The sequence below is a fragment of the Castor canadensis genome, chromosome X (genome assembly GCF_047511655.1).
Source record: "Castor canadensis chromosome X, mCasCan1.hap1v2, whole genome shotgun sequence".
NCBI classification, from domain to species: Eukaryota; Metazoa; Chordata; class Mammalia; order Rodentia; family Castoridae; genus Castor; species Castor canadensis.
Window position 1 is genome coordinate 28,207,969 of NC_133405.1, and position 24,569 is coordinate 28,232,537.

At 35.0% G+C, this 24,569-nt stretch overlaps 1 protein-coding gene across 1 annotated transcript; it reads right to left on the minus strand.

Moving 5' to 3' along the window:
- Positions 1-263: 263 nt before the first annotated feature.
- Positions 264-2,302, minus strand: Prr32 (proline rich 32). The gene is made up of 2 exons (XM_074062754.1): positions 2,067-2,302; positions 264-1,298 (listed from the first exon to the last, which is right to left on the minus strand). Exons 1-2 carry the CDS (start codon positions 2,084-2,086, stop codon positions 419-421), a joined length of 900 nt encoding a protein of 299 aa, XP_073918855.1. The 5' UTR covers positions 2,087-2,302; the 3' UTR covers positions 264-418.
- Between the last annotated feature and the right edge of the window lie 22,267 nt (positions 2,303-24,569).

The window sequence follows — 24,569 nt, forward strand, 5'->3', positions numbered from 1 at the left end:
CCTTTAAGGACCTTATTTTAATGCATCTGTCTAGCTCTGAGCAACCTCAAAATAGATATGTAGGAATTCTCAACCCTAGTCCACCTTGCACCTGGGTTGTCCTTCTTATGCCCCAAAGTCACATTACAGGACCAATCAGTAGGGACAAGAATTCAAGTAAGCTATTTAGGAAACTGGCTCACTTCTGATTTAATTGGCTTAAAAGTAGAAAACAAAATCCAAGGTTTAAGCTCATGGGGTGGCATTTAAAAAAGTTCACAATGTTTCAAATTCTAGAATCTTTATTGAATTTCCAAATATGTAAGGCATAGAAGTGTAAAACATTGTGTGAGAGGGTAGGGAGTTTCAAATATGAATACATAAATGAGTAACTTTTGACTTTTTCCCAACCCATTTTTTCCTCCTTCCTTATTTACCATTATATAAGCTCTTTATTTGTGGATGCAGGAAACCTAATTCCCCCAGAATGGTAATGGGCAAAATAAGGTGACAGGTGAGGACCAAATACTGGGGGAGAAGCAAAAGCAATAGGCATAGTGAGAAATGGATTGAAATTAGGAGTTTGAGGAGGTATGAAACAATGAGCCGTAGAACAACTTAAGCCTGGTACATTGGAAGACAGAGGCATGGGTCTCTGCCAATTATCCACATAGTGCCCTAGGCCTGGAAGTGGGAAAGAAACATGGGCCAGCCTTCCCTTGCAGAGCATTCTAGTATTTCCTCGGGGTATCTCCATTAGTACTCCTGATGTAAGGGTGGGAATATATGGAGAGCCTCTTGCTTGTGGGCCCCTGGGTGGAAAGGACCCTTGGCCTCGTGGCAAAGCCATGTAAGACTTTATGTTATTGCTACCTTTCTCAATACCCCCACTACTGATCCCTGTGCCTCCTATCATCAGTGCCAGAGGTCTTCCAGAGACTTCCCAAGACATATTAATAGAATCATGATCTTTCTGCCTTTGGCCTGCCAAACCATCAGAACTATTTACTTCTACTGTTGCTAAGGGCACTTCTGCAACAGCAGGTGTTAGCCCATAGTGTTGTCTCAGAGCTTTGGAAGTATCAGGAATGCAGGATCCTGTTCTCCCAGAAGGGCACTGTGGTTGTTCTTTTGCTGGATCTATCAACGGATTGAAGGGAGGTCTCAGTGGGACACGAGGGCGGCACCAGTTCTCTGCATCATGTTCATCTTCTTTCAGCATTGAATTTGGAAACTGCAGGATTCCGACATGTTGCAGCTCCCTGTTCCCATTCTTGTCCGGAGCTACCACTATGGGTGAAGGTCCATGTCCTCCAAGGCTTGCAAAAAAGAAAAAACAGAAATAAAAAATAAAAATGTAAATACAGTCACAGTCACCAGACTATATTTCAACTATGTGATTGACTAAACCAGGGAAAGCAGAAGTGTCCTCTCTTCTCCTGATGTAGTTAAGCAAATATTTACTTATCCCACTGACCATTTCCCAGGAGGCCACCTTAGCACCAGGTGAAGCACGTGATTGTTGTTCATTGCTGTCCTATGGCCGTGTTCCATTCCCTCATTTACTCAAGATAGCAGAAAAGTCCAAGTTGTTTCACAGTAGAACTATGGTAGAAAATGTCATCTCTTTCAAGTCCTTGTTGAATCTATTACCCACTAAGCCCAGTGTTGAGACTCGGTCAAAAGCCTTCTGGAAAGTTTTCTAAGGTAAAACACTATTTCTTTCCACAGAAGTCAAAGAAAGTTTAGTTAACAATCACTCCAGTTTTTCTTTATGAGGCATCACATATTCAAACCAAAGTTTGTTAAATTTTCTTTTAATTTAAACCATTTCATATACTGTTAGAGTAAAAATTTCCTCATGTTAACACACCATCATTTAGACTTGAGATGTATATTTGTTTGAAAATTACGTTTTAAAATCTTTAAAAGTCTCCACTCTTAAATTCTGTATTCATACTACATAAATTTATATCCTTTATTTTTTGCCTATAGTCACCTCTCACACCTGCTTCAACCCACTTGTCTCTGCTAAAGTAGCTCAAATTGACTTTTGCTTTCAAAAACAATAGTTGAAGTGTACTTACATATTTTCAGTACAAGCCATGGAGAAATATTATTGAGATTGCCTTCACAAGATGGTATAGAAAACCAGCCGAACACCCACACAGGCCACACAGTCTGGAGAACTGATTTGTTCTTCTGCTTTAGAGAGGATTGGCAACTCAAATGAAGCCAGGAACCAACTGCTCTTTTCTAGACTTAGAATTCTCTTACTGGGGTAACCAGTTGCTAAGCAAAGGAGGAACAAAGGGAATAGGGAGGGAGGAGGGGAGAATTCTTATGACACTCCTTTGAAGCTAAATATAAGACAGTTGTTTTGTGCAGTACGAAATTGATATTAAAGACAATCCCTACTCTGTTTCAGGCCAGTTAGAAAGACAAATCATTCCAAGTAGGATTTGGAAGTCATAGAGTCATGATCTGAGTTATTTCTAAAGATTTATTTATTTAAAAAAAGTGTTATCAAGTCTCCTCAAATTTGGAAACACAAATCTTAAACATTGTATAATGCTTAATCCCGCAGTTTGAAATTCCTGTTTGGGAGAAGCATACTATTAACTTGGTGAGGAAAAGAAGTTTAGATGATAAATTATTTTTTGTTCTGTGAAGAAAAAACAAAAATAGCATTATAAAATTTCCTCTAAGAAATAACTGAACTTTAGATTTTGCACTCCTTTTTAATAGTTCTATCTTTCATCCTCCCCTCTAGTTTATCAACTCTCTCCCTTTCTCTCTCTCTCTCTGTCTCTCTGTCTGTCTCTCTCTCTGTGTATGTGGGTGTGTCTGTGTGTTTTTGTATTTTCTATAACAGAGGGTGTGTGAAGGGACTAATAGCCATAACATGTATCATAAGTTAATGATCATGTGATCAGATTTTGCCTTGTAATGTTTTTTACAGGAGACAGTTTCTTTTCTTGCAGCCCAAATTTCATCTGCCTTTTCCAGTTTAACCAAGTATACTATCTAAACTTGTATTTTTTGCAATAGATCTACAGATTAATTACTCTAAAATTACAATAATTATCTCCTCATCTAAGATTGCTTATTTTGTTTGACAAAGCCATAAACTTGAGCCACTCTCTTAAATTTACTTAGGATTTTTAATATCACTATGTACTTTTCAATCTGCATATAAGTGGGGTGCGTGTATGTGTCCATGAGACAGAGAGAGAGAAAGAGAGAGAGAGAGAGAGAGAGAGAGAGAGAAGGGAAAATAATGCATAAGTACAAGGTACTAATGCAAAGGAATGGTCACTGCTGTGAAGCAACATATCTCATGATGGAAATGACCTTTTGGTCATTCCTGCCAGGGTGCCTTGTCTCTCTATATGCACTATTGAATATTTTTATCACATTCAAAGATGAAAGTGGCATGTTCTTAACAGATTTCCCAGAGGAATCTTTTCATTTCCCTAGCGTGGTTCACTGTTAAGAAATCCTTTCATTCCCTAGTTTCAGTTTCTATTCTGCTTCAGTTTATTATGTTCCTTGTATTCATGTGAAAGAAAATTTATTATTAGCAATACAATTGTGGCAGTATCTTAAGGCTCTTTTGGCACTTGTTATATCAGAGAAAAAGCAACCTTGGTTAATACTCACTAATACTTGGCAAGTCATAGTTACATAAATAGTTTATGTAGGAGAGATTGAATTGTTTTACCTGAGTAATAACAATGAACTCTCACAAAATCATTTTATGCCCATCAAATTATGAAAATAATGAGTTATTTTACTTCAAAATTATTATTTACTAATATATCATATTAACTGTGTCTCACAAGGGTGAAGTGTAACATGGGGACCAAAAGTTTGAGAAGTGTGACAAATTGCATGAAACTACCCAAATTTCCAAAGCTCTAATAAGTCATAAATATGGGAATACTATCTCATATTTTGTGTTGTTACTTGTTTATTTATGTACCAAAATGCCCATTTATCAATGCTTATTGCATGCATTCACTAGTGTGTTATGTGCAGATTATACCAAAAAAGTTATATTCATAATCCTCAATAACTTCAAGGAATATCCAAATTTTCAAAGGAGACAAAATATCTATAAAATAATTAAAGAATGACATAAAATAATTGGTACCATTAGCTAGGGTTAATAAGATAAAACAATGAAAACTCAGAAGAAGGATCTATAATTTTGGGTTAAAGCAGTTGCAACATATTTTATGTGAGGTGGAAGTATTTGTTGTGATTGAAGGATGGATGTGATATACATGGCCAGAAAAAGTAGAGGTCATCCTATGTCCAAAACATGTTGTTATGATGATAGGAATTTTAAAAAATTGAAATTTTATGTTTCAAGTTTTTAATCCAAATTAGGTCCTCATTTAGCAGAAATAGAAATGTACACTTATTTGGATGCTCTAGATACATGTCAAATAGATAGTAAAGTTTTACATTCCAGAGACTATTTGAAAACACTAATATTTTAAAATTAAAGACAAAGTAAAATCACATCACAATCTACCATTTGATAAAAACAATTAAGGCTACTTCAACTACACATTGGCTCTGAAAATAAAGTAATGAAGCTTATACTTCTTTTATTTATTTGAATGACTGGTTTTGAGGAGGAGCAAGTGGATAAGGTAGGTTGAGAATTTGCCAAAAGTAGCGTAGTTATAAAAGCAACTAAGCTTAGATAGGAATGTCATTTCCCATAGACTCTTATTTCACGTCGCAGTTCCAGATACGATACTTACCTCTCAAAAGAGTTTAAGAACTACATTGAAATGGTAAATGAAGACCATAGAAGGATGTTTTTACTTCTGCACAGCAATTAGGAGGTCATTAAAATGTGGTTATTCTGTCAATGTGATGTTATTTTTTAAAGAAATTTTACAGATGTGTATGTGCAGGTAAACTGTCATTTAAAATATGCCTTTTTCTCATTTTCTTCCTATAAGAATTTAGGAGACAGAAACATAAGGATGAATTTTTCTGTTTCCATCAGGCTAAAAAGGAGATGATGAAGAGATTGTCATGTTGATCTCTGGGGAGATAGTTGTCAAAAAATCCTATCCATTAACTCACCTTCAAAGTGTACCCATCCTTATAAAAACCTTTCTAAATTTAGGCTGTCTTAAAAAATACTTTTAGAAAACAGATCAGATATTTTTAGGGGCGGTAGATAATAAACTCAGCATATTAAAGCACAGGATTCATGAAAGCATGGCATCATTCCAGAATAGGTCAGGCAGCAATACTCTGTTGTACAACTATTGGCAGTGGTCTGTCTACTATGCTGCCAGCTGTCCTGCAAAATCTGTGTGATAAGTGATGTTGATGAACAGGTGAGAGTGGGTCTCTTTCACCAAGATTATTGGCAGAAGCAACTGACAATACATCCCTCACTGCTGGATCTATTTGTATGAAGTTCAATAGACTATTATTGCATTTCTTGAGTGCTTTGCTTCAGATTTTAATATATATGTGTGTATATATAAATTTGCAAGTCAGATAACTTATGGAAATTCCTCCAAAAAAAAAGGTTGTTTCAGAAGCTTCAAATGTTCTTCCCAAATATATTATTCTATTTTTTCTTGCTTTCCTAAAAGTCATAGCTGGAAATTAAGTAACAGTGGAATAAGTTGGACTTACTATGTACTACATATTAAATATCTATCTATCTACCTCTCTCTATCTACTCTCATTTAATAATCACTACAGCATTTAAGGTAGTCATTATATCAAACCTATTTCACAGATGAGGGAAAAGAGAATTGGAAAAATTAAGCAGTAGTTTTCCATGTTCCCACAGGTACTAACTGCCAGACATTATAGATAGTCTATCTGACATCAGAGCAAATATTTCTTCCTTTTAACTACACAGACTCCTAAATGTAATTCTAAGTCAATTAGATAGGTGGCTTAGATAAAACCATGTGTAATAGATCCAGTTTAGTTTATTTAATGTATGAACTCACTGATATTCATCCAGAAGAATTATTGCAAGGAAAAAAATCACCCATGCTGTACTGCTCACATCCCAGAATATCTGCCCATGAATGGATGCAGAAAGTGATTGAAGCAGTTATCATTAAGAGGTAGTGCAACAAAAGGGTGGGGACTGAAAACCATGCTGTGGATGAACTGGGTTGGTTACAAAGGAAAGAACTTGGTTACATGGTAAGATCAAGTGTCTATTCCTGAAGAACTAATAGCAATATAAACACAATTTTGCCTATATAACTTAATTAATTTTAATCTCTTGATTGTAGATATAGGGGATGAGACTCAATTAGGACTGAGTTTATAACCATAATAAGTTAGGTTATTCAGCCTGAAGAATTCAAGCAACAGGAAGTTGAGATTCGTGTATGTGTATGTTGGGTGACATGGAAGAGAAATTGAGTTTTGTCATTGGGGTATTAATAACTGGAGAACACTCTTGTGAATTTCATAAGTATATAAATATATTAATTAAAAACAAACATACTATGTTTTACGTTCATAGATGGTATGTCTTATAAATAAACATAAAAATTCAGGCTAATAATTAATAAAGTTAATGAAAAAAGTTGCAGTTTAATGTAGCCAATCAGGCCATATATTTACAATGGTGTCAAATAAATAGATGGAGGTAGAGATATTGATAAGTCCAATATTAGAATTAAGTGATGGGCCAAGGAGTTGAAAGTATACTTAATTTCATGAGCAAAACCTATTTGAGATTAAATTCTTCTTGCTTATAATTAAGAAAATCATCAGAAATTCTTGTTGAAAATACTTTGTTGATTTGTTAATAACCAATTGTGTATGCCAAGTTGTTAAGGGCTTTGCCTTTGAAGTCAAAGTATAGATCTAAATTCAAATCTCAGGTTTACCAATTACAACCCTGTGGCATCAGGCATGTATCTTAACTTCTGTGAACTCTGTTCTCATCTGTTAAGCATGGTTGTACAGAAAATGATATTAAATCATTCATGTGTTAAAAGTGCCTGTAACACAGAAGTTACTTAAAATATGATCTCTCCTTATACAAAGTGCTAGGATTCCCATGTTGGAAATAGGGATCAGGACAATTGAGAGAATTAAATATGATAGTTATTTGAAATTGCTTTGCAAACTGAAAATCACTTCATACACATTGGGCTAATATAACTATGGGTGATATTTCTGGGGAAGAAGATTTTTTGGAACACTTTAAATAGCACTATGTAGGGGGCCACCTATTTCACATATAAAGCCATTATTCATTTCCTAAATCTTTAAGGCAAGGTGTATTAAACACATTTTAAAAAAGTGGTGCAAAGTACTTTAAACCTTTCAATTGCTACAACATAAATCTCATCCACTGCTGTATTTAATGCAGTAACTGTGATAGAATAAAGATTCTGTGTTTTTGTATTTGACTACATATTTACTTGGGATTCAGAATCTTGTGTTACACAACAGGAATCACTGAAAGCCCCTATGATGATTAGACATAAAAGCCTGGGAGTGGGGATTGAAGGTTGCTTGGTTTCCTGAAAATGAAGATTTGATTGATAGTTTGATTCTCTCAATGATTTGCTCTTTAGCGGTAAAAAAAAAAATGTTTTCCCACCTCGGTCATCCCCCTAACCTCTCTTAAGTGGCAAAATGAATAGCTCTCTGGAGGAAGTGTAACACTTTTATGGACTGACTACAATTCAATGTACAGGATATTTGCTGATGCAACTCAAAATTAAAATAATAACAAAGCCCATCGAGAGAGACCATTCTTAATTCTTATCTGAATTACTATGTAGATTCATGTTACTGACATAAGTGTTTGTTTAAAAATCTAATAAACACAAGGTCCTGGTGTCATCTCTTTATTAATTTTTGGAGACTGGGTCTTGCTACGTAGCCCAGGCTGACCTTTAACTTGTGGTCCTTCTACCTTAGTCTCCCAAGTGAGTGCTGGGTTCATAGGTATGCACCACCATGCCTAGAGTTGTAGTCATTTACTTACAAATAAAGTCATGCCTTTAGTTTTAACTCTTTCAGATAATTAACCTTTAGTTCTTAGGTTAAAAAATTGACACGTATACTTACATCAGGGAAGAGTTTAGTAGACTATACTGCTGGAGTTTAAGCAATGTGAAAGAAACTCTTAGAAATTTAACAAAGGATGATAATTGAAAAAAATCACTAAAGTAACAAATTTCTAACAGTCCCATAATAATATCTGAACCAAAGTGCAAACCACTATAGAATCACTGGTTCATCTTGCATATGTGAAATCACAGCAAATAGTGGCATGATGTATTGTACTAATTCAGGATAACTGAGACTTTAGTTATATCTGTGGTTCCTCAACTTTACTGAGCAACAGATTCACTTGGAAATCATAACAGAGTCCTGGGCTCACCATCTGACATTCTGATTCAATTAACTTGTCTGGGCCCAGTTTACTTATTGTTTCTACAAGAATGATCTCCCAAACACAAAAAACTCAGATGCTCCTCTATTTATGATGGGGCTACTTAACCAAAAATCCACTGTAATTTGAAAATGCTATAAATCAGAAGGCGTTTAATAATTTAATCTACTAAACATAGCAATAGTAGCTCAGCAACACAGCAATACTGTAGAACTTTGTAATCATGTGGCATACTGGGAGCTGTGAGTCATTGCCACCTCCCAGAATCATGAGTAAAGATCTTACTATATATTGATAATTCATAAAAAGATCCAAAATCAAAATTTAAAATATGGTTTCTGTTGAATATATATAGCTCTGATATCATAGTAAAGTCAAAATATTATAAGTCAAATCATAAATTGGGGACCATCTTTAAAGGTTAGATTGTCTTCTCTCATAGCCTAGCCTTCTGGAGATAGGCCCAGCTTTTTAGTGACACTCCTCATCTCAAGGTCTAATGCATGACTAAATAGAGGAGCACTCAAACATAGAAATCTTGTTGAACATACACCATTCTTTCAATTATCTGATGTTTCACTAACCTCTGTATATTATGATTAGTTTTGAAAAAATCCATTGAGTTCATCTAGAGTGGCAATTCTGGATGTGTGATCTGGGGAGAATAATTTGTCCCTCTGATCTTTTCAGAGGGGCCATGTGGTCAAGGCATTGTCATTATTGCATACAGACACTATTTGCCTTTTAAGACTACATGATATATTATGTCATTGTTCTGATGACCAATGGAATATGTACTTTTATATTACTTTATTTTAAGATTTTCTGCTGTAATTTCAAATATGGTAAATATGGTTAGATAAAGTCTCAAAAAAATAAAAACCTCTTTGTTTCTTCAGTTCTTTTTAGAATGTAAAGTAGTCCTAGGCCAAAAGGTTTTACAACTTATGTTCTTTCAAGCAAACAGTTTCAAATATTCAGCAATTAATGCAAAATGATAAGATTGCTCCCAGAGATCAAGAAAATATCAGACATGAACAAAATACTCAGACTCCTGGTTTTTACTCTCCTGTGTATAATCTACAAGATAAAAAGTAGACCAAAACAAGAGAATAAGTACCTATTGAATATTTCCTTTATCATCAATATTATGCAAGTTAGTGTAACTGAAACTTGAAAAATGAACATAAGTTCATGTGGCAGAAACACCAATAAATCATATCAAATAAATACATAATTGTTGAATGTTAACATCATTTTCCTCAGAATTTAACTGAAAGCAGACATGGGACATGGGTGATAGACAAGCAATTCAATTACACAGGATTTCTCAGGTAAGGCAGAACTATAGCTCTGCTCTGAAAGATAAAAAAATCAAATAGAAAATGTTGCTATCAAAGGTGAGTACAATACAAATACTGCATACACATGTATGTAAATGCAAAAATAATATCTGTTGAAACTATTCCAGGAATGGGGTGAGGGAAGATAAAGGCAAGCTGCAGAGGGAGTGAATTCCAGTTTGATATATTTGTTACATTATAAGAACTTTGTAAATGCCACAATATACCCACATCCAGCACAAGAACAAAAAATATCAAAAAATTAAATCTTTTCAAAAAATTACTACAGATAGAATTTAAGGGCATTCTTATTTTTATTCTTGTATTTTTCTCTATTGTTTGATTTTTTACAATATTTTTTACAATTTTTTATATGTATGTATAAAACTTCTTAGACAACAACCACATCATCTTAAAACAAAGAAATAAAAACTATCTTAGAGACCTAAAGTAATATTCAGATGACCCGTGCCTAAAACAAGCTGAAAAACAAAGACTAATTGCTTTTCTCATAGAAATTACTCAAATAATTGTCACAAATATTTGTTTTCACCTGTAGCATTTAGCTAGAGCTACATAGAGAATTGTTACCAAAAGCATGGTTTCAAAGTCAAATATTTATTTATTTATTGTTGTGCTAGGTGGGGGTACATTGTAGCATTTGCAATATGAAGGCTCAGATTTTTAACTTCATATAGTCACCTCACTTTTATACACCTATGGATGTGTTATTGTTTTATTTTGGCCCTGTTTGTGTATTTTCAACTTGTCAGATTATTTTGGAATGGCAGTCATATGCTTGCTATATCTCAAGGACTCTCCTTAGAGAATCAGATAACATCAAATATGGAATGTCCAGTTGCTAAACTGTTGAAGGGAAACTCTGTATGCAACTATTGGAAGCTTTCCCAACTGCCACAAAGAAGAAAACAGTATCTCTTCTCTATTCAATGATGTTAATTATTTATAATTTCCATTAAAATCTTCTCATGATTCATCTTTGTATTTTATCAATAGCAAATAAAGCAGGAATTGTTCTTTCAAAATTTATCAGACTTTATTTTGTAACAGGGAAAAATTCACCTCCATTACTATATTTAAGCCCAGTCAGCTCCGTTAAGAAAGGTTCTGAAAGAAAATTTTCTTAAGAATCTCTGGCTACCCTGTAGAAAGAATATTGTTTCTATGTGTTTATTGTATATCACTTTATATAATTATTTGGTGTTCATTTGATTAGGACAATAATAATTTTGATTTCTTGCCTTCTCTACCCTGTATTTACATGAAATATTCACTAACTGGTGTAAACAGCAGGGGAAGAAGTTTTAATTATGCAAATATGGAAATCATCAAAGGGGTGCATAACGAGGTAGATTTGATAAAAGCTCAGACTGCTTTTCAATATTTACTGCTTAACACTAAATTAAATTTCAGCTTATATTTAGTAAGAGGATTACAACATTTAAACAAATAATAACTTCACACAGTAAAACCTAATTATATTTGTTTAGACTTGTACTTTGGATCGCTTGCAGGAAAAAGGTTTGGAAATGCCAGTATACAGTGTTCAGTATTCATTATATCAGATACTCTGTTATTTGCTAAAAGGCTACAGCTTACATTTTACTATCTTCTCAACCCAAACTGAGTTGTGAGACATTAGTAAGTGCTTTTTTTTCCTTGTAACCTAGGTGAATTTGCAGGTGATGCTATTTTTTCCCTTGTTATAAAAATATTACAGTACAAAATTAGCTTCAAGGTTTTTGGGAAAGTAATGAAATTTAACCATAAAGTCATTTCATGAAAATTACCAAACAGAACACAGTATATAACACCAACCATAATAGTCAAGAAGTTTCAATAAAAGAAAAATTGATAGTTACAAAGTATTTAGAACCTAAAAGGACAAAGAGAACTTATTAAGCAAATGTGCCACTATATGTTACCTGAAACTTAATGTATGCATTAATATAATAATAAACATAGTATATATCTATTTATCAAATATGTAAATATTATCTTGAGTAAGTCACCATAAATTGATTTTGGTAAGTGTTTAAAAACATTTCAGAAACATTATTTATCTAAATTTTAGAATCCTGAAACAGTGATTGAAAACATACAGACACCTAGTTTCTAGGTTGCTAAGCATAGTGAAAAGTATTATTCCAAGATTATGATTGAATTACACAATAATAATTCTAAGATTTTTTCCCTCTTGGGGAATGTGAAAATTAAAATATACCACTACTTAGAACTATAACCAATTCTTGTAAGTTGTAAACTCTGATAAAGGTCTTTTATGTTTGCTGTTTTTGCTGAAAACCTTCTTTTAACCTAAGTCTTTGATATTACTTTCTTATTCTCCCCCATGATCCACTGGAAATTCTTTTTAAAATCATGCCACAGACCTCTTAAATATCTCATACTATTTTATGTAGAAGAAGGACAAGTGCTCAGATTGAAAGTGTTTTAGTGATTTTTAATTTTTTGATGATACTGGAATTTGAACCCCAGCCCTCTTTTTTGGATTTAGTTATTTTTGAGATAGGGTCTCATGTATATACCTGGGCCATTCTGAATCACCATCCTCCTGTTTACATTTCTACACAGCTGTGATGGTAGGGATGAACCACTACACACAGCTTTTTTGGTTGAGATGGGGAGTAGCTAACTTTTTGCCTGGTCTTATGTAGTTGTGAAATTATTTGGGGCCTAGAGGATAGGAAGAGAAGATGATAGGAAGAAGCACAGAGAAAAACGGGCCATGCTAAAAACAGAAAATATCAAATGCCTAATTCTTCTAAAATTTTTAGAGGAGACCAAAAAGAACAGTGTTTGGTCATCAGTTATAGTCAAGCTCTACAAATATTTGTTCGGCTGTTTACATGTTTTGTTTTGTTCTGGAACTTAAAGCAATTCTGAAAAAGTCACTGACTGAAGATGGGAGAACTGAGAACTGTTTGTGCAAAACTGATGACAAGTTCAATAGTAAAACTAATTCGCAATCACTTAGTTGTTTTCAATTTCTGAACATTGACATATTGCTTATGATGGAATTCCCCTTAGTACTATGGAGTTCAAAATCAGTAATTGTGAATTCTAAGTGTAACTTTAGGTAAAATTCAGTATTTATTTATAAAGTCATTTTTAATGCTACTTATCAATTCCTTCCCCTTTGAAAGAGACAAGTAGTGAATAGAATATACAGCTAAATAACTAGAATCATGGAAAATGGCAGCTGTAGACACTACTCTTGTAAGCTAAAAAAAAAGTAGAAATATTTTACTGACATTTTTACTTACCATGTTCTAAACATAGTGTTTAAAAGTAGTAAATCAGGAATTACCTGTATGACTTTCCATTGATTATTTCTCTTTCCTGAACTTAATTTTCTTTATTTGTAAAAAAATAACAATGATATTGCTTTCTGGATTTTTGTAAGAATTAAATAACATAATGCATTTAAATACTTAGAATTACTTATTCAAAATTATTTGTTGAATAAATAATAATTACTCAATATATCTATTATGTTATTTGGGTAGAAAGTTCCCAGATTTCTAATAAAGTCTTTTGAATCATTCTTGTCAACTCAAAATTAATAAAAATCTATTACCTTTTCTATTATTTCTTTTTTTCTGGTTTTTTTAAAATTTTTTTTCTTTATTAATTTATTCATGTATGCATACATTATTTGAGCCATTTCTCCCCTCCCCCCGCCCTCTCCCTCTCCCCCATACCTCCCTCATTTCCAGGCAGGACCTGTTCTGCCCTTTTCTCCAATTTTGTTGAAGAGTACACTTAAGCAATAATAAGAAAGACATAGCATTTTTGCTAGGTGAGATAAGGATAGTTATACAGAGAGATTCCTAGCATTGCTTCCATGCACAAGTGTATTACAACCCAAATTGATTCATCTCTACCTGACCTCTTCACTAGTTCCTGATCCCCTTCCAATATTGAACTCTGTCGCTTTAAGTTTTCTGTATTAGATCCTCTGCAGTGGGCACATCAAACACTTTCAAGTTTTGGGTTTTCTACCTTTACCTATTCCTCCTGCATGTGTCCTCCCCTTGGCGTGTGACCCATGTCTAATAATATTACTGCATTTGTTTTAGATCACATATGAGGGAGAACATACAATTTTTGGCTTTCTGAGCCTGGCTAATTTCGCTCAAGATGATTTTCTCCAGTTCCATCCATTTACTTGCAAATTATAAGATTTAATTCTTCTTCATGACTGAGTAAAATTCCATTATATATAAATACCATATTTTCTTAATCCATTTGTCAGTAGTGGAGCATTTTGGCGGTTTCCATAACATGGCTATTATGAATAATGCTGTAATGAACATGGGTGTGTCTATTATTTCTGAAGATTGGTTATAAATTGCTTTCTCTTGTATCTCACTATACTTCCAAATGTATCAGTCTATATTTTATCTCTATCTAAACTCATGAAACACATATATTTGAATAGTTAGGCACATCAGAATTTGAATATGTTGCCTAGGTGTTAAGTGTTTCCTAGTTGGAATGCAGAGGCTGATGTCAGAGGGAGAATATTTTCTGACAGTTCTTAAGTGTTTCCATAGTTGTCAGTGTTAAGAAGAGGTCAGCTCAAGAAAATACCTTGGTAAAAAACTTGCTTATCATGGCATCTTTGAAGATTATTTATTTATCCAATATATGCTGAATTCAATTCTATGACTCAGTCATTTTCCCTGACCTTAGGGTGATAGACAAGTATGACATTGTCCCTGTCCCCTTGAAGATAGAAATTCATAAATATGGATATGATTAAGAGTAGGAAGCAGAACCATTAGCTGGATTGTGCTAGCTGAAACAGAGATAGGTTTGTACAAACAGATCATCCTCCATAGCCATAGTTCTTAACATGTGTGCTTCAAACCCAGGCTTATAGTTGGTGTTGTAAAGGAGGGCTTTATCTTAGGGCTCAGGAAACTATATTCTTCCCTGTTGTTGTTTATACACTAAATAAACTTGATGCAAATATATGTATAGCTTTTTCAAACATATGAAAATTATGTACATAAGATAATAGAAATTCTTGGAAATTTTAATGAATAGAAAATCTCATCTTGGATCTTACATATTTTAATTAATCAACAACTACTAAGATTCAAGTATTAGGTGAAGTCTCACATAAATTTTAAAAATAAACAAATAATCTTCAATGGTGAAGGTTGGGAGTAAAAGTACAGTTTGTAGCTATGGTTATTGTGAGAACACCTTAGAGCATTTGGTCACATGGAGAAGGGACATATATGCGCCCAATTGTAAAAAAATGATTAAAAATATAAATGTGTAAAATTTGGAGACAAGTTTCTATTGAAAAATGATATTTGGCAAAGAACAAAGCTTAAGAAATTAAGCTAAAGAATTTGTTTTGCTTATAAAATTCCATTTTTCCTTTCTGAATGTTTCACATTGAGGATATAAATTACTGTATAAACTGAGAAGCAATGCCAATTGAAATGTAATTACAAGAATGGGACAGGTCCTAAATTTATATATTTGAAAGGAGTTTGCTCTACATAGCATTCTGTTACTTAATTATTTTTTATTGTTTTATTATTCATATGTGCATACAAGGCTTGGGTCATTTCTCCCCCATGCCCCCACCCCCTCCCTGACCACCCACTCCACCCCCTCCATCTCCCCCCACCCCCTCAATACCCAGCAGAAACTATTTTGCCCTTAATTCTAATTTTGTTGAAGAGAGAATATAAGCAATAATAGGAAGGAACAAGTGCTTTTGCTGGTTGAGATAAGGATAGCTATACAGGGAGTTGACTCACATAAATTTCCTCTGTGTGTGTGTTACGTTCTAGGTTAATTTTTTTCAATCCAACCTTTTCTGTAGTTCCTTGTCGCCTTTTCCTATTGGCCTCAGTTGCTTTTAAGGTATCTGCTTTAGTTTCTCTGCGTTAAGGGCAACAAATGCTAGCTAATTTTTTAAGTGTCTTACCTATCCTCACCCCTCCCTTGTGTGCTCTTTTGTCAAAGACAAGTTGGTTATAGTTGTGTGGCTTCATATCTGGGTCCTCTATTCTGTTCCACTGGTCTTCATGTCTGTTTTTGTGCCAGTACCATGATGTTTTTATCATTATTGCTTTGTAATATAGTTTGAAGTCAGGTATCGTGATACCTCCAGCATTGTTCTTTTGACTGAGTATTGCCTTGGCTATAAGTGGCCTCTTGTGTTTCCATATAAATTTCACAGTAGATTTTTCAATGTCTTTAATGGATGTCATTAGAATTTTGATGGGAATTACATTAAACATGTAGATTACTCTTGGGAGTATAGACATTTTTACTATGTTGATTCTACCAATCCATGAGCATGGGAGATCTCTCCACTTTCTATAGTCTTCCTCAATCTCTTTCTTCAGAAGTTTATAGTTTTCCTTGTAGAGGTCATTCACATCTTTTGTTAGGTTTACACCTAGGTATTTGATTTTTTTTTTGAGGCTATTGTAAATGGAATTGTTTTCCTATATTCTTTCTCAGTTTGTTCATTATTAGTGTATAGAAATGCTAATGATTTTTTCTATGTTGATTTAATATCCTGCTACCTTGCTATAGCTATTGATGATGTCTAGAAGCTTCTGAGTAGAGTTTTTTGGGTCTTTATAGGATCATGTCATCTGCAAATAGGGATATTTTGACAGTTTCTTTACCTATTTGTATTCCTTTTATTCCTTCTTCTTGCCTAATTGCTCTGGCTAGGAATTCCAGTACTATGTTGAATAGGAGTGGAGATAGTGGGCATCCTTGTCTGGTTCCTGATTTTAGAGGGAATGGTTTCAGTTTTTCTCCATTAAATATAATGCTGTCTGTAGGTTTGTCATATATAGCTTTTATAATGTTGAGGTACTTTCCTTCTATTCCTAGTTTTCTTAGAGCTTTTATCATGAAATGGTGTTGGATCTTATCAAAGGCTTTTTCTGCATCTATTGAGATGATCAAGTGGTTTTTGTCTTTGCTTCTGTTAATGTGGTTTATTCTGTTTATTGATTTTCGTATGTTGAACCACCCCTGCATTCCTGGGATGAAGCCTACTTGGTCGTGGTGAATAACCTTTGATGTGTTGTTGAATTCGGTTTGCCATTATTTTATTGAGGATTTTTCATCAATGTTCATTAAGGAGATTGGCCTATAGTTCTCCTTTTTGGAGGTGTCTTTGCCTGGTTTTGGGATAAGTGTAATACTGGCTTCATAAAATGTTTGGCAGTTTTCCTTCCCTTTCTAGTTCATGGAACAGTTTAAGGAGGGTTGGTATCAGTTCTTCTTTAAAGATCTGGTAGAATTCAGCAAAGAATCCATCAGGTCCTGGACTTTTCTTTCTAGGGAGACTCTGGGTTGCTGCTTCAATTTCATTTTGTGTTATAGATCTATTCAGGTGATTAATTTCCTCGGTTCAGTTTTGGATGATCATATGTATCTAGAAATCTGTCCATTTCATTAAGATTTTCAAACTTATTTGAATATAGGATCTTAAAGTAGTCTCTGATGATTTCCTGGACTTCCATGGTTTTTGTTGTTATCTCCCCTTTTGCATTCCTGATTCTACTAATTTGGGTTTTTTTCTCTCCTCATTTTAGTCAGGTTTGCCAGGGGTCTATTGATCTTGTTTATTTTTTTAAAGAACCAACATCTTGTTTCATTAATTCTTTGTATGGTTTTTTTTTTTTGGTTTCTGTTTCGTTGATTTCAGCTCTTATTTTTATTATTTCTCTCCTTCTATTTGTTTTGGGATTTGCTTGTTCTTGTTTTTCTAGGAGTTTGAGATGTATTATTAGGTAATTGTTTTGGGATCTTTCAGTCTTTTTAATATATGCACTCATGGCTATAAACTTCCCTCTCAGGACTGCCTTAGCTGTGTCCCATAGGTTCCGGTAGGTTGTGTTTTCATTTTCATTGACTTCCAGGAACTTTTTAATTTCCTCTTTTATTTAATCAATGATCCATTGTTCATTAAGTAGTGAGTTATTTAGTTTCCAGCTGTTTGCATGTTTTTTGTCTTTACTTTTGTTGTTGAGTTCTACTTTTACTGCATTGTGATCAAATAGTATGCATGATATAATTTCTATTTTCTTATCTTTGCTGAGGCTTGGTTTACGCACTAGGATATGATCTATTTTGAAGAAGGTTCCATGGGCTGCTGAGAAGAATGTATGTTGTGTAGAAGTTGGATGAAATGTTCTGTAGACATCAAGTAGGTCCATTTGATCTATTGTATATTTTAGATCTTGGATATCTTTATTGGTTTTTTGTTTGGATGACCTATCTATTGATGATAATGGGGTGTTAAAGTCTCCCACAACCACTGTGTTGGTGTTAATATATGCTTTTAAGTCTTTCAGGGTATGTTTGATGAAATTGGATACGTTGACATTGGGTGCATACAGATTGATGATTATTATTTCCTTTTGGCCTATTTCCCCTTTTATTAGAATAGAATGTCCTTCTTTATCTCGTTTGATCAATGTAGGTTTGAAGTCTACTTTGTCAGAGATAAGTATTGCTACTCCTGCCTGTTTTCGGGGGCCATTGGCTTGATATATCTTCTTCCACCCTTTCACTAAGCCTATGCTTATTTCTGTCAGTGAGATGGGTCTCCTGTAAGCAACAAATTGTTGGATCTTCCTTTTTAATCCGTTTCATCAAGCTGTGCCTTTTGATGGGTGAATTAAGTCCATTAACATTAAATGCTAGTACTGATAGGTATGTGGTGATTCCTGTCCTTTAGTTGTCTTAGTTGTTTGAAGGTTTGATTGTGTGTACCTAAGTTGAGGTTATTCTCTACTTTCTTTCTTTTTCTTTTCATGTGGTTTGGTGCTGCCTGTCTTTTCATGGTTAAGTTGGGTTTCACTTTCTGTGTGCAGAATCCCTTGAAGAATTTTTTGTAGTGGTGGCTTTGTGGTCACATATTGTTTTAGTTTCTGCTCATCATGGAAGACTTTTATTGCTCCATATATTTTAAATGATAGTTTTGCTTGGTAGAGTATCCTAGGGTTGAATTTATTTTCATTCAGTGCCCGGAAGATCTCACCCCACGCTCTTCTTGTTTTTAATGTTTCTGTTGAGAAGTCTGCTGTAATTTTGATGGGTTTACCTTTGTATGTTACTTGTTTTTTCTCTCTTACAGCCTTCAATATTCTTTCCCTAGTTTCTGAACTTGTTGTTTCAATGATGATATGTCATGGGGTAGTTCTATTTTGATATGGTCTGTTTGGTGTCCTGGAGGTCTCTTGCATCTGTATGGGAATATCTTTCTCTAGATTTGAGAAATTTTCTGTTATTATTTTGTTGAATATATTATGCATTCCCTTTGCTTGCACCTCTTCTCCTTCTTAGATGCCCATGATTCTCAAGTTTGGTCTTTTGGTGGAGTCAGTGAGTTCTTGCATTTTCTTTTCACAAGTCTTGAGTTGTTTAATTAATAGTTCTTTGGTTTTTCCTTTAATTAGCATTTCATCTTCAAGTTCTGAGATTCTGTCTTCTGTTTGTTCTATTCTGCTTGATTGGCCTTCCGGTTTGTTTTGCAGTTCTGTTTTGTTCTTTTTTCTGAGGTTTTCCATATCCTGGGTGGTTTCCTCTTTAATGTTGTCTGTTTTTGTCCTGAGTTCATTTATCTGTTTATTCATCGTGTTCTCTTTTTCACTTTGGTGTTTATACAGTGCTTCTATGGTTTCTTTTATTTCTTCTTTTGCTTTTTCAAATTCTCTATTTTTGTTGTCTTGGAATTTCTTGAGTGTCTCCTGTACATTTTGGTTGACCCTATCCAGTATCATCTCTATAAAATTCTCATTGATTACCTGTAGTATGTCTTCTTTTAAATTATTCTTGTGGGCTTCATTGGGTTCTTTGGCATAGTTTATCTTCATTTTGTTGGAGTCTGGATCTGAGTATCTGTTTTCTTCATTTCCCTCTGGTTCCTGTACTAATTTTTTGCTGTGGGAAACCTGGTTTCCCTTTTTTTTCTTCCTTCCCCTCATTGTCCTTAGTGTTGTTACTGTCCCTGTACTGTGTTCAAATAAGTATTTTCTAGCTTGTAATAGTAATGGCAATATTTAGAATGGAAGGGTCAGAGGAGATGGAAAGCAAGAAGTTAATGAAAAGGGAAAAACAAATTGACAGGTAAGAAAAAAACAAAACAAGAAAGTTTCAAAGGTATAAACAGGGAGCATTAGTGTACTAATCAACAGTAAGCTGAACAGGCCTTAGAGAGGCAGAGAGAGGATTGAAAATAAAAAATAAAAAGAATAAAGATAAGAATAAAAATAGAAAATAAGTAAATGAAAGTAATATATATAAAAATAAAATAAAACAAAATGAAAAATAGAAAATAAAAAATAAAAACAATAATAATAAAATAACCTCCAAGTTCAAATGCAATGAAGTTTCAGTCTTAATAATTTTGGTGTCTGTCTCAGTCTCCAATCCTGGAGATGTTACCTCAGATGTTGTTCTGTAGTTGTCTCATCAAAGGGGATGCATAAAGTAGAACAAAACTGCACAAAAACAAAACAAAAAAAAACCCCATAAAGTGTCCCAAGTTCAAATGCAATACAGATTCATTAAGTTTTTCAGCATGCAGGTGGAGTTCGGTTGTTTTCTCATCAAAGGCAGGGAGAGAGAGGAAATAAAAGAGTCTGGAGACAGTTCTGTTAATGGTATCTGTGGCTGTGGCTTGCCTGCCCACTGCTGTCAGCCTGCTGTTGCTAGAGGCATCATTTATGCAGATCTCAGGGGTGAGTTTAGCACTCACCTGGCCCTGCAGACTATGTTTACTCAGAGGTCTCCTGTGCGTGAGCCTGTGCTACAAGCTTTCCCCTTTTCAAGCACACTGGGAGAGGTGACACTGCCCCTGCTTTCTCAGGCCTGTGTGTTTGTTTACAGTTCACATGGGAAGTGGGTCTTCCCCCTTCTCCTCTGAAGTTTTCCTCCCACTGTCACTTTTACAAATTTTCCCACTGGTGATTACTGGGCAGTGCTGTAATCACTGCCAGTCGCCATGTTTGTTTACAGCTCAGGTGGGAAGTGGGTCTTCCCTGCTCTCCTGTGGAGTTTTCCTCCCTCCGCCACTCTCACAAGCTTTCCTGCTCCTGGTTGCTGGGCACGTGCCCCTGCTCCCGGTGGAGCCTCTCTGGCCCGCCTGGCTTGTTTATTTACAGTCCCGGGAAGGATTCCCTTCCCCCAATCTTTGGCACTCAATGCACCCCACCCTCTTTCCACCATGTCTTTATTGTTCTTATTGCTTATTACTCAGTTTCTCTTTTTGCCCCGGGTGGAGGTCGGTCTGTCCAGGGGGCTATGCTGCCTTGGCCCAGTGTTGTCTGTGGGAGTACCACGGTACCACTAAGCTCACCTTGTCTGTGTCTTCTCAAGCTGTCTGGGTGCAGGTGGCTGGCGGCCGGTGGCCGGTGGCTGGCAGCCCGGGGGTCCTCCTGATTTTTCCATTTAACATGAAGTGTAGATGCTCTGTACCGGCTGGAGGTGTGGAGGGGTCAAAGTTTTGCCTCTTCTTGGTGGTTTTGCCTACAAGATGTGTCTCCAGTGTCTCTCCAAGATTTCACTATAGGAGGCACGCTTTCTGCTTCTTCCCTCTAGCTGCCATCTTGGAATCCTCTCCATTACTTAATTGTAATTAAGTCCATTTCATTCTTCTAAACTTGTTTACCTCTCAACCAGGTCAAGCTACTCATTCTTCTTCAATCAAACATAATCAATTTCTCAACATTGAGTTATCAGTGGTGTATCATGTAGCATGTATTATGTGAAAAACTCAGTATATAATTTTGAGTTATGCCAAGAATTGATTAGAAAACATGAACTTGGAGTAGAGATGATATATTCTAGTTTTAGCTGTGTAACTAATTCATTTGTGCAAATTCAGACATGAAATTTTATGTTACCATTCTTTAATTACTTCATCAGTAAAATGAAGGAATTTAATACAGTGATATTTTAGAAGTGGAATCCTGTTATATGGCTCACTGTTAGAGTCCTGAAAACTATTCACTTAAGGTCTTCTTTACTATACACTGTTGATGGTACTGGGGTTTGAACTCAGGGCTTTGTGCTTACAAAGTAGGTGTTCTGTTACTTGAGCCACTCCTCTAACAGCTATCACATAATAATAAAAATGTTTTCAATAAAAAACAAGGATAAAATTTAAAAAATAAAACATCCTGCAGATAGAGATTTTAGCTCTGTAACCAAAAGAGCAAAGGTAAAAAATGTTGCTATATTATAATGAAAAAGAGATAATTATCATTACAGTCCAAGAGATATGACAACAGTCTCCCATCTATCCCTCTCATATGACATATATGATCAACAATCAACGAAAACAACAATTAAATTAAATAATGTATACTGTATCTGGTAAATAATGTGTTTTTAAATTTTTATCATTTTTACATTTACTTGCATGTGTATACATTGTTTGTATCACCTCCCCCTCGCCCCCCACCCACTTCTGGACATAACTTGTTCTGCCCTCTTCTCTGATTTTGTTGAAGAGAAAACATAACAGATAATAAGAAAGACATATCGTTTTTGCTAGTTTGAGATAAAGACAGCTATACAGAGAGATTCCTAGTGTTGCCTTCATGCACTTGTGTATTGTAACCCACATTGGTTCATCTCTATCAGACCTCTTCACTACTTCCTAGCCCCCTTCCCATAGTGGCCTCTGGCAGTTTAAAATTACTATATTCACTCCTCTGCAGTGAGCACATCAACCACATTCAAGTTTTAGGTTTTCTTCCCTTTCCCTATTCCTCCCATGCATGTTCTCCCCTTACTGTGTGACCCATGTCCAATAATATTACTGCACTTGTTTTAAGTCTACAATCTGCATATGAGAGAGAACATGCACTTTTTGCCTTCTGCCTTCTGAGCCTGAATAACTTCACCTAAGATGATGTTCTCCAGTTCCATCCATTTCATTGTAATGACAAAATTTCATTCTTCATTGTGGCTGAGTAAAATTCCATTGTGTATAAATACCACATTTTCTTAATCCATTCATCAGAAATGGGGCATCTTGGCTGTTTCCGTAGCTTGGCTATTGTGAATAGTTCTGCAATAAACATGGGTGTGCAGGTGCCTTTGTAATAACCTGAGTTGCATTCCTTTGGGTATATCCCTAGGAGTGGTATTGCTGGATCATTTGGCAGATCTATGTTTATTTTTTTAAGAAGCCTCCATATTGTTTTCCATGGTGGTTGTACTAGCTTACATTCCTACCAGCAGAGTATGAGGGTTCCTTTTTCCTGCATCCTCGCCAACATGTATGGCTATTTGCATTCTTGATAGTAGCTATTCTAACAAGAGTAAGGTAGAACCTTTGTGTGGTCTTGAGCAGCACTGCCTTTATGGCCAGAGATGGTGAGCATTTTTTCATGTGTTTTTTGACCATTTGGACTTCTGTCCTTGAAAAAGTTCTGTTTAACTCAGTTGCCCACTTCCTTATTGATCCATTAATTTTGGGGGAGTTTGGTTTTTTGAGATCCTTGAATATTCTGGTTATCTGTCCCTTGTCTGATGTATAGCTAGCAAAGAATTTCTCCCACTATGTGGGTGATCTGTTCAATTTACAAATCATTTCTTTTTGATTTCATGTAGTCCCATTTGTCCATTTTTTTCTTAGTTGCTGGGTTGCTTGAGTTCAAAATAGAAAGGGAAGGAATATGGAATGTCTTGCTTATAGAACTGTTAATAGGTCACTCTTACTGATAGGACTAGATTCATGCCGATTAGTTAACTCTTTTTAACTCTATAGATATAGTCCTCTCTGAATGGACTTCAGGCAGTAAATTAGCATTTTTATATAAAATAAATAATTCTCTAACTCCCACAAAATTGAAGTGGTAATTTCTATACATCCCACTAAAATGGCTGTCTGCTCCCCAAAAAATTGCAACCAATTCTTTGATTAATATCCTATATGAGAAATTTGTATTTTCCTTCCCTCCTTCTTTCATCCCCTCCTCTTCCTTTTTACCTTCATGATGTCTTTAGGACCTCCTTTCTTTTCTTCTTTTTTTCTTTTCTTTCATCTTAAGTCAAGCTTATTTCATTGTTACCTTTTCACATTTAGTATACATATTTACAGAACACACACTTTTATACAACTGTGAACACGAATGGCTGGAATGAATTCTGGGAACATAGTTTGATGCTTTTAAGGAAATTTAAATAAATTTGCTAGCCCTGCTTCTTATTTTGCTTCTCTTTTGTCCAAGTATAAACAATTTTATTGAGGTGCAATTTACATACAGTAAAATGGAGCTTTAGTGTTCCATTTCATGTTTGACAGTTTTATACCTCCACATAATCACCCTGGTATGGATTGAATATGAAATTTCCCCCTCAGGCTCATCTATTAACTACTGGTCCTAGGATGGAGGCACTATTTTCACAAATAGTGGAAACTTTGGTAGGTGTGAATTAGCTGGAGGAAATTGGTCACTGAGGAGATGCCTTTGAATGTTATTCTGGGCCTCCATCCCTTCCTTTGTCTGTGGTCCCTTGGCTGCGTAGCCTCTGCCACATATGACCATGATCATGGTGTCCCGCCTTGGCACAGGCCAAGTTTCAGTAGAGTCAAGGACTATGAACTGAAATCTCTGATACCATAAGATAAACTAAATCTTTCCTTCTTAAGTTGTTTTGTCAGGTATTCAGTCACAGTGACAAGACACCACTTAAAACAAAATGCAGAAGAACGTTTCTATCAACCCAGTCTTCATGTCTTTTTTCAGTCAATTCTCCCTCCTAAC